General features: G+C 61.3%; 2 protein-coding genes across 2 annotated transcripts; both read right to left on the minus strand.

Annotated features, from left to right (window-relative positions):
• Positions 1-2236: 2236 nt before the first annotated feature.
• Positions 2237-3619, minus strand: TIMM29 (translocase of inner mitochondrial membrane 29). The gene is given in 3 exon segments (XM_082785223.1): positions 2237-2632; positions 2635-2868; positions 3547-3619. Coding segments are annotated over 3 exon segments (660 nt in total). The 5' UTR covers positions 3608-3619; the 3' UTR covers positions 2237-2267.
• Positions 3620-5998: 2379 nt separating this feature from the next.
• On the minus strand, positions 5999-9951 carry CARM1 (coactivator associated arginine methyltransferase 1; the record flags this gene model as incomplete). The annotated part of the gene is given in 16 exon segments (XM_082785222.1): positions 5999-6282; positions 6678-6746; positions 6859-6936; positions 7069-7181; positions 7265-7281; positions 7283-7355; positions 7457-7594; positions 7687-7776; positions 7912-7997; positions 8122-8203; positions 8296-8386; positions 8489-8666; positions 8746-8856; positions 8943-9047; positions 9149-9255; positions 9826-9951. Coding segments are annotated over 16 exon segments (1601 nt in total), but the record flags the coding sequence as incomplete, so codon positions are not given.
• Positions 9952-10213: the final 262 nt, after the last annotated feature.

Genomic DNA, 10213 nt, shown 5'->3' on the forward strand with positions numbered 1-10213 from the left:
GGCGGGGCCAGCGCGCGGGGGGTGGGGGGCGCGCGCCTCGCGCCTCGTGCGCGCGCCGAGGGCGCCAACGGCTCCGCCGCGCCCCCGCCCTCCCCCGGGCCGCGCATGCGCAATGGCGGCGCCACTGCGGCGAAGGGAGGGGGGAGGGGGAGCGGGGGCGGGGAGGGGAGGGGGAGCGGGGGCGGGGAGGGGAGGGGGGAGGGGAGGGGATTTGGGGGGAATTCTGAAAGAAAAGGGTCGGGAGGGGAGCTGGGGGGGGTCTGAGGGCGACTCTGAGGGGATTTGGGGGGAATTCTGAGGGAAAAGGGTCGGGAGGGGAGCTGGGGGGGGTCTGGGGGTGTCTGAGGGGGGCTCTGAGGGGAGCTCTGAGGACAGGGGCTGAGGGAAAGGGGTCGTGAGGGGAGCTGGGGGGGCTCTGAGGGGATTTGGGGGGGGCTGAGGGGAAGGGGCCCTGGGACGGGGTCTGTGAGCCCAGCACAACCCAGCCGGGGAGCAGGATTTACCCCCAAAACGACGATTTTTTGTGAAAGAAATCCGTCGCCAATCACCCCGCCGAAAGCCCGGCGTCGCCACCAGGCAAAAACTTGAGCCGGGGTGGACGCGGGTTTGGGGCGGAAACGCGGCTGTTTGGGCAAAGTCTGTGGGAAAAGCAGAAGCGCCGCGTCCCAGCGGGGCCAGCCGAGGGTCACGGCCAGCCCAAAATGCTTTTTTTTTTTTTTTTTTTATTTTCCAATTTTTCCACCAAAAGCTTTGCTGCGCGTCGAACAGCGCTCGGGGAAAGCCGCCTGGCACAAAATCCTCATTTTTCTCCTCCATTTCCAACCCAGGCGCCGATGGACCCGCGTCGCCTCCTGGAGGAGCCGCTTCCCTCTCACCCGGCCTCGTGTAAGAAAACCCCAAATATGTAAAATACCCAAAAAAAGTCCTGCAGCACCACTTCCTAACGGGCCCAGCGAGGAACAATTAAGGCCGGCAGCAACGGACTCGTGTTCTTTGGCACCAGCCCTGCCCGGCTCTAATTAGCAGCGTCATTAATTAAGCAGAGCTGTGTCTGCCCCACACGCCCCCCAAAAATGCCAAATTCCATTTTTTCGCCCTCTTTTTGCCTACTGGTGCTTAATTACAATGGGTGCTGTGGTCTCCATGGTGACGAGACCTCGTTAAACCCAGCTCGTTTGGAGAACGGAAAACCCTAAAAAATAAAACCCCAAATCCCCCCAAACCCACCTGAGCACCGCGGGGGGTGTGTCACAATCGCCAGAATCACCAAAATCCCCCCAAAATGTGCTGCGGCCGTACCAGTGATGCTGTTGAGGCGAAACCCTGTGACACCGGGGCCTTTTGGGGTGGTTTTAGCCAAATTTTGAAGGCAATTAAACACTGGCCGTCCTGCCCTGAGGATTTGGGGAGAAAAATGAAAAAAGTGGAAAAATATAAAAAATAAATTCATTTAAATACGTAAATAAATAAATAAAACCTGGTGGTGTGCACAGACAACCCCGAGCACTCGGCCTGGCGATAAATAATTAATGGGGGCTTAATTAATGAATGGTTAATCGATAATTAGGAGCGGGGTGTTAACCCCGTCCTGATGGGGGAGGTGAGAGGAAACGGGAAAGGAGGAAAAATTGTGAAAAATTGGGATTGTGAGGATTTGGGGGGGAACAGGGCAGAATGGGGAGAGCGTGGAGTCAGTGACATCAAAGTGGCTAAAAAATGAAATAAATAAACAAAAATAAAAGTTGGGGGGTTAAAAAATGGGGTCGTGGAGTTGGGGTGGCCCCAAAACGGGGTAAAACAGAGCGGATTTGGTGAACGGCCCAGGACAAGAGAGCACGCCTTTGGGGGTAAATTTGAGGTGATTGGGGCAAAAGAGCGCGGATTTGGGGGGAAACAAATGGGATTACAGCAACAGCATCACCAACCCAATGGCATCATCAACCCAACGGTGCCCCCAACCCAACGGCGTTGTCAACCCAACGGCGTCGTCAACTCAACAGTGTCCCCAACCCAATGGCATCCCCAACCCAACGGTGTCCCCAACCCAATGGCGTCCCCAACCCAACGGCGTCATCAACCCAACGGCGCGCCCAACCCAATGGCATCACCCACCCAACAGCATCGCCAACCCAATGGCGTCTCCAACCCAACGAGAGCACGGGTTGGGGGAGAACCCAAAGCGTGGCCGCGCCATGACCCTCCGCACCCAAAACCCCACCGATTTCCCCCAAAAACGTTCCGGCACACGCGCGTTTATTGCCCCGCCGTCACGCCTCGGCGCTGCGTTCAACGTCCGCCAGCGCCACGGGGCGGAACTTCTCCATGAAGAGCCTCTCGTTCTCCTCGGAGCGCAGCTGCCGGGCCTCCATGCGCCGCAGGTGGGGAGGAAGGCCGCCGAACTCCTCCTCGTTGACGTCGCAGTCGCGCGTCTTGGCCGCCAGCACCCACCAGCGGCCCCCGAAACCCACGTCCAGCAGGCGGCCGGGCAACTGGAGCCAACGGGGGGCGAGGTGGGGGCAACGCGCCCGGTAGAGCGCCACCCCCTCGTCGTGGGGCACCTCGTACACCACGGCGGCCACCAGCAGCCCCCGGTACCGCAGCTGCCCCCGGTCGCGGCGCCGCAGCAGCCGCCCACGTGCCGCTCGGCCTGGGGGCTGCGGGTGGGGGGCGAGAGGAGCAGCAGGGCCCCCGCCGCCTCCAGCAGGGCCGCCTCGAAGGATTGGGGGTCCGGCACGGCCGCCGCGCAGGCCAGGACCCCCCCCAGCGCCGCCGCCGCCCCCGCCGCGCGCCACGGCCGCTGCTGGGCCCCCAGCACCGCGTCCCGCGCCGCCTCCGCGTAGTCCCGCAGCAGCGCCCGGCACCAGCGGCCTGTGGGTATGGGGGGGGGGCGTCAGGCATGGCCCCCCCAAATCCTTGACCCCCCCCCAAGTCTTCCCCCATCCATGTCCTTGCTCCCCCCCAAGTCTTCACACCCCAAGCCCTCAATCCCCAAATCCTCGCTCCCCCAAGTCCTTGCCCCCCCCCCAAATCCTCGCTCCCCCAAATCCTTGCCCCCCCCACATCCTCCCCCCCAAAACCTCCTCACGGGGGGGCAGGGTCCTGGCTGCCCCCCCCCCCCCCACAGACCCCTTTGCTAAGCCCAGGGCATCCGGGCCCCCTTTGGACCCCAAATCCCCTCCCCATCACCCCCAGGGGTGCCCCAGCTGCCCCCAGGGACCCCATTTCACCACAGACTGACCCCAACCCCCCCAGACCCCCCCAAGAGACCCAAGGCAGCCCCCAGACCCCCCAAAGCCCCCCCAGTTGGACCTAGGGCAGCCCCCAGCCCCCCCCAGCCCCCCCCATTTCACCCAAAACTGACCCCAAACCCCCCAGCCCCCCCTCCTTGAACCCAAGGCAGCCCCCAGCCCCCCCCAGACCCCCCCTTGAACCCAGGGCTGCCCCAGCCCCCCCCCGCACCCCCGCCCCAATTTCACCCCAGTCCCAGGGGTGACCCCAACCCCCACCCCCCTTGTACCCAGGGCCGCCCCCCCCCCCCTCCCTCACCGAGCCGGGTTCCCGCCAGGCGCCCCCAGGGCCCCCCCCGGCCCCCCCCGGGCTCCTCCATGGCCGCGCCGGATGCGGCCCCGGGCAGGGACCGGAACGTACCAAGGGGGGGGGGCGAAGGGGGGGGGCACCGGAACGTACCAAGGATGGGGGGGGGGGGGGGGGGGGGGGCAGAGGCCGGGCCGTACCATTTTGCCGGGGGGGGGGGGCACCGTCAGCGGGAGGGGCCGGGCCCGGATCGGGCCCCGCCATGGCCGCCCCCGAGGAGCTGCGGGGTGAGTGCGGGGGGGGACACCCGGTAAAGGGACCCCCCCCCCCGGTATTGGGACCCCCCCCCCCCCACTTTACAGCCCCCTGCCCCCAATATTGGGACCCCCCCTGTACCGGGACACCCCCCCCACCGGTGCCGAGATCCCCCTCCGTTACCGGGACCCCCCCCCGGTATTGGGACCCCCCCCCCAGGCCGCGAGGAGGAGGAGGAGGAGGAGGAAGCACCGGGGGACAGGACCGGGCCGAGGTGAGGGGGGGGGTCCCGGGACCGTGGGGGGGGGGGGGGGTCCCGGGGGGGTCCCGTGGCCGCGCTCAGCTCCTGGAGGCTGCCGGGGGGGGGGGGGTCTCGGGGGGGTCTCCCCAAAAAAGGTGCTTTTTTTGGGGGGACAAGATGCTTTTTTGGAGGTCTCGAGCCCTTCCCTGAGCCCAGTGACTGCAGTGAGCAGTTTTTGGGGGAAAAAAGTGCTTTTTGGAGAAAAAGATGCTTGTTTGTGTGTCTGTGTCTCGATTCCTGCCCTCCCCCCAGTGCCCACCGTGAGCATTTTGGGGGGAAAAGGTGCTTTTTTGGGGGTCTCAAGCCCTGCCTTCACCTACATCCCCACCACGGTGAGCATTTTTGGGAGAAAAGGTGCTTTTTGGGGGGGAAAGATGCTTTTTTGGAGGTTTTGAGCCCTGCCCTCACCCCACTACCTGCAGTGAGCATTTTTTGGGGGAAAACGGTGCTTTTTGGGGGAAAATCTGCTTTTTGGGGTGCCTGACGCCGTGTCCCCGGGTGCCCTCAGGCTCGGTGCCGGCGCTCAGCTTCGGGCCCCCCCGTGGGGCCCCCCCCGCCCCTGCCCCTGGTGCTGCAACGTACGGAACAACGGGGGGGGGGGAGCAGCAGCCCCCCCCTCACCCCAACCCTAACCCTACCCCAATTAAAACTGCAATTTTTTTTTTTTAATTGAAATCTAAATTTTTAAAATGTTTAAATCTATATTTTTAAAATTTTAAATTTCTACTTTTTCAAATTACAAAATTCAACATTTTAATTTTTGAAAAAAATCTGAAATTTTTCAATTCCAAATTGTTATGATCGAAAAACCGAAATTTAAAATTTAAAATTTTTAAATTTCTGGTTTTGAAATTTTAATTTTCAAAATTTTAATTTTTGAAAAAATAAAATTTAATTCTCTGAAAATTTTAAATTCTAATTTTTTTTAAATTCTAAAATTTTCAGAAAACCATTTTTTAAATTTAAATTTCTATTAAAAAATTAATTTTCTATATTTTATTATTTTGAAAAACATAATTTTCTGAAAATTTGAAGTGATAAAATTCTGCTTTTCAAAAACTAAAATTTTAAATTTTTGAAAAAATAGTTTAAATTTCATTTTTTTGAAAAATGGAAAATTTTAAATTTGTGAAAAATTTAAATGTTGACTTTTTTAAACTTTCTTTTTTTATTATTATTAAAAAAAGCCTCACTGGGGGGGGTGCGGGGGGGGCTTTTCCTCCCAGCCCTACTCCTACCAGCAGCCGCCCGACCCGAGCCCGGTGTCGCCCCAGCCAACGCCTCGGTGGGGGGGGGGGTCCCACCAGGTGCCCCCCCCCCCCAATTGACCCAAAACCATGGAAATTACCGCGAGGCTGAGCCCCCCCCACCCCCTCTGCTCCTTCCTACCTGGGGGGGTCCCGGGGGGGCTGGGGAGGGGGCGACAGCCGAAACGCTCCTTGGAAACCCTCCCGTTTATTGGGTACTACAGCCGCTATCCTGGGGGGGGGGCACCCGGCGGGGGGGGCCACGCCGCCGCCTTCCCCCCCCCGCTACTCCCCGAGGCCCCGGGGGGGGGTCCCGGGGGGGTCGTCCCCCCCCCTCGAGGCTTTGCAAAGGAAAAGGGAGAGGAGCTCGCGCCACGAGCTAACGGACACCAGCGCGGCCCCCCCCCCCGAAACAGAGGCCCCCACGCCACCCCTTTTGGGGCCAAAAGAGGAGGTTTTGGTACATTCATCCTTTTCTCCCCCCCCCCCGGGGGGCGGCCCCTGGCTGTGATGGCCCCGAAGCGGCGTCAGCTCCGCCGGCTCAGCTTCAAAATGAGGAGAAAAACCCCCAAAAAAATCCAAAAAAAAAAAAAATCAAAATTCCAAAAAAAAAAAAAAAAATCCAAAAAAAATCCAAATAAAATAAAATTAAAACAAAAAAACCTGTCCGTGTCCAACGTCGAAGAGCGGCTGCGTCTAACGGGGTGGGGGGGGGGTGTGTGTGGGGGGTGGGTGGGAAGCAGCCCCGGCGGTGGTTTTGGGGTGGTTTTGGGGGTTTTTGGTGGCGCCGTCAGTCCGGGGGGAGCCCTTAGCTCCCGTAATGCATTGTGTTGGTGGTGATGGACATGGGGGAGGCCATGGAGATGGGGGGGCCGCCCATGGTGAACTGGCTGTTGAGGGGGTAGTGGGCGCTGGAGCCCCCGCCGCTCTGCCCGCCGGAGGAGCCTGGGGGGGCGAGAAAGGGGGGGTTATGGGGGGTAATGGGGGGGTTATGGGGGGGTAATGGGGGGGTAATGGGGGCTGAGGGGGGCCAAAACAGGGGGGTAATGGGGGCTGGGGGGGTAAGAAGTGGGAGTAATGGGGGGTGCGGGGGGCAAAAGGGGGGTAATGGGGGCTGGGGGGGGGCAAAACGGGGGGGTAGTGGGGGCTGGGGGGGCAAGAAGGGGGGGTAATGAGGCCGTGAGGGTTATTAGGGGGTTGTGGGGGGGCTGTAGGGATTCTTATGGGGTCGGGGGGGGCATTAGGGGGCCGTGGGGGTTATTACAGGGTCAGGGGGGTTATTATGGGGTCGGGGGGGTTATTATGGGGTCAGGGGGGGGTTATTTTGGGGTGGGGGGTACCTTGGACGATGCCGGTGCTCATGATGGAGCCCATCCTGGAGTGAGTGTGGTTCACGATGCCGGTGTTGGCTGCTGAGAGAGGAGAGGCTGGGGGGCTGCCAGGGCTCTGCGGCCCCCCACCCCGGGAGACCCCCGAGGACCCCCCCCCGACCCCGTGTCCCCCCCCCCCAGTGCCCCTCACCTAGAGGAATGAGGTTGTTGTGGCCGACGTTGGAGCCGCCGGCGATGACGCTGCTGAGGTCGTACGCCGCGGGCATCCCTGCACCGAGACAGATGGGGGGACACAATTCAAACCCCCCAGCCCCAAAAAAACAAAGTGGGGGGGCTCAGCCTTCCCCCAGTGAGCCAGGAGGAAGGCGGCACTGGTCAGACTGGGAGCACTGGGACCCACCGGCCACGGCCATGCCGCTGCTCATGTTGTAGGAGCTGCCCGTGTTCCACATGTTCTCCGACGGCGACGTGTAGTGGGAGCCGGGGGGGGGCGACGGGGTGGTGCCCGTGTACCTGGGGGGGGGGGACACAGGAGCGGTGAGGGCTGGGTGTGCTGTTGCCCCCCCCCAGCCCCCGCTGTCGCCCCCCAGCCCCACCTGAAGAAGGGATTTTTTCAGGTCCAGGAGGTTGCTGGATTTGGAGCCCGTCTGGTCCACCTGCGCCACGATGCTGATGTCGTAGCTCTGCCTGGGGGGGGGACACAAATATTTATGTTATATATCGACCCAAATTTATCCATTTCAATCCAGATTTATAGAAAAATGGGATCTCGGAGGGGGGGGGCCCACCTCTTGTTGGCGATGAGCAGGCAGGTCCCTGAGAGCGTGTCCCCGGCTTTGGCGAAGAGCGGCGACTGGAAGAGGCAGCGGACCTGGTACCAGTGCGTCAGCGGCTCGGTGGGGGCCGTCGAGAGCCACACGGTCATGCTGGGGGGGGAGCACAACGGGACGGGGAGGGGGTCAGCGAGGTGCCGGGGGGGGGGGTCTGGGTGGGTGCCGGCGCCCTCCCCGCCGCCTACATGGAGCCAATGAAGGCGACGTCGAACCAGAAGGCGAGGCCGTGCACCAGCCCCGAGTGCAGCATGTGGAACTTGAAGGGGATTTCTATCCTGGAAAAGCCAAAAAAAAAAAAAAAAAAAGAAAGGGGGGGGGGGGGTCAGGGGCTGAGCTGTGCCCCCCCCTTCCCAAAAAGGGCCTCAGGGTCCCAAAACCCCCAAAAAATCAAACACGAGGCCACCCCCCACCTGTGCAAGTCGCCCTCTTTGGCTTCTAAGAAGTTGACCGTGTACTTGACCGACTTGGCCATCAGGATCCGGATATCGAAGGTGTCCTGGGGGCAGAGGGGGGGGGAGTTGGCTGGAGAGCCCCCCCCCCAAAAAAAAAAAAACACAACACAAACACCACCCCTTGGTGCTTGCTGTGCGCCCCCCCGACACGTCCCGGCAGCGGCTCACCACCACGGGCTGTCGGAAATACTCGTCCACCGCGGCGCCGCGCAGCGCCGACAGGTCCACGCCGTGGAACGAGGGCTGGTACCTGGGGGAGCAGAACCCCATCAGCCCACCCAGGGGGGTCCGAGGGGGTCCGGGGGTGTCCGGGGGGGGGCAAGGAAAGCTCTGGAAGCTCACCAGAAGTTGGCCTTGGTGAACTGCTCCATGTAGAGCTGCTCGTCCGTGAAGGGCGCCAAGTGCACGTCGCCGATGGTGGGGAACATGTTACCTGGGGAGGGGGCGCAACGGGGCGGGTTGTTGGCAACTGGGGGGGCTCGGTGCTGGCCGGGGGGGGGTTCCCTAGACCTGTGAGCCCCCCCACGGTGCTCACCGCTGGGTTTGAGGTACTTCTTGGCGTGCAGGTAGCTCTCCAGCATGCGCTCGTTGAACAGCATGTAGCCCATGGGCTCCGAGATGATGACGTCCACCTGCTCGGGCAGCGACACCTCCTCCACCTTGCCGGGGATCACCACGATGCGCTCCGTCAGGTTGTTGCTCTTCACCAGCACCTGCACGGGGAGATGCTCAGCACGGCCCCCCCAGCGCTCCCAGTACGGCCCCAGTGCTCCCAGTACGGCCCCCCCCGACCTCGGCGTGCTGCGCCATGGTGCTGGCCTCCACGGCGTAAATCTTCCGGGCGCCCGCTTGCGCCGCGAAGAAGGAGAGGATGCCCGAGCCACAGCCCACGTCCAGGACGATCTGGGGGGGCAGAAAATTCAAGGGGGGGGTCCTAGGAGCCCCCCAGAAAAATTTGGGGTTCCCCAAAATCCCCGGGGGGGGCTGACCTTGTCCTTGAAGTCGCTGTGGTTCTGCAGGATGGCGCGCTGGTAGGTGCCCGTCCGCACGTAGTCCTGCATCATGTTCTGCTGCTGCGACAGGTACCCGTAGAACTGGGGGGGGGACAGACAAATTGGGGGGGGTCACGGGGGTAAAATACCGGGGAGGGGGGTCCCGAAAAGGCCAAGCCGCCCCCCCCCAGCCCCTTTGGCACCTGGAAGTACTGCACGGCCGACGACTCCTCCGTCCGCTCGCTGAACACCGAGCGCTCCGTGTTGTGCCCCCGGCAGTTCTTCAGGATGTTGTAGAAGGAGCAGAAATCTGGGGGGGGGTGTATTTAATTGGGGGGGGGCATCTTTAATCCGTAGGGGGGGGTATTTAACCCGGGAGGGGGGTATTTAACCCGGGGGAGGGGGTATTTAACACCATCAGGGGGAATGGAACCGGGAGGGATGGGGGGGATGAAACTGGGGAGGGGGCATTTAATGGGGGGGCATATTTAACCGGGGGGGGGCATATTTAACATGGGGGGGGGAATATTGAATCGGGGGGAGGGAGGATATTTAACTGGGGGGGGACATGTTTAACTGGGGGGAGTATTTAACTGGAGCTGGGAGGGGTATTGAACCTCGGGGGGGATATCTAACCCCAGTGGGGGGGGGAATATTTAAATGGGGGGGGAGTTTAACCCAAGGGGGGGGTATTTAACATGTGGGGGGGGAAATTAACCTGGGGGGGGGCATTTAATCAGGGTTGGGGGGGGCATATTGAAGTGGGGTGGGGGGATATTGAACCGGGGGTGAGGGATACTGAACCTGGGGCGTGGGATATTGAACCGGGGGGGGTTATTTATCGGGGGGGGGGGTGTTTTTTTTTTGGGGGGGGGGGTACCGTTGGGGGTGGCGAACTGCACGAGGACGCTGTTGCAGCCCAGCGTGACGATGAAGGACTGCTTGCCCACGCGGCTGCACTCGGTCTCGCGGGACACGGAGCACTTGAACACGCAGACGTCTTCATCTGGGGGGGGCACGAAAAAAAGGGGGGGGCACCAGCACCTCGTTAGGGTCATTAGGGTCATTAGGGTCAATCCGGTGCCGAACCCCCAGGGCACGACCCGTTGTCGCAATGCCCCCAGCGCCCTTCGCTGTGATAGTGCCCTTCTACAGCTAATTAGAGCAATTAATGATAATTAATTAGCCCCCCCCCTCCGGTGATCAGCTCGGGGGGTGTCCCCAAAGCTTCCCAGCAGCCAAAATCTGGCAGTGGGGGGGGGCAAAAT

Source organism: Aythya marila, assembly GCF_965140915.1.
Source record: "Aythya marila genome assembly, contig: HAP1_HAP1_SCAFFOLD_93, whole genome shotgun sequence".
Lineage (NCBI taxonomy): Eukaryota > Metazoa > Chordata > Aves > Anseriformes > Anatidae > Aythya > Aythya marila.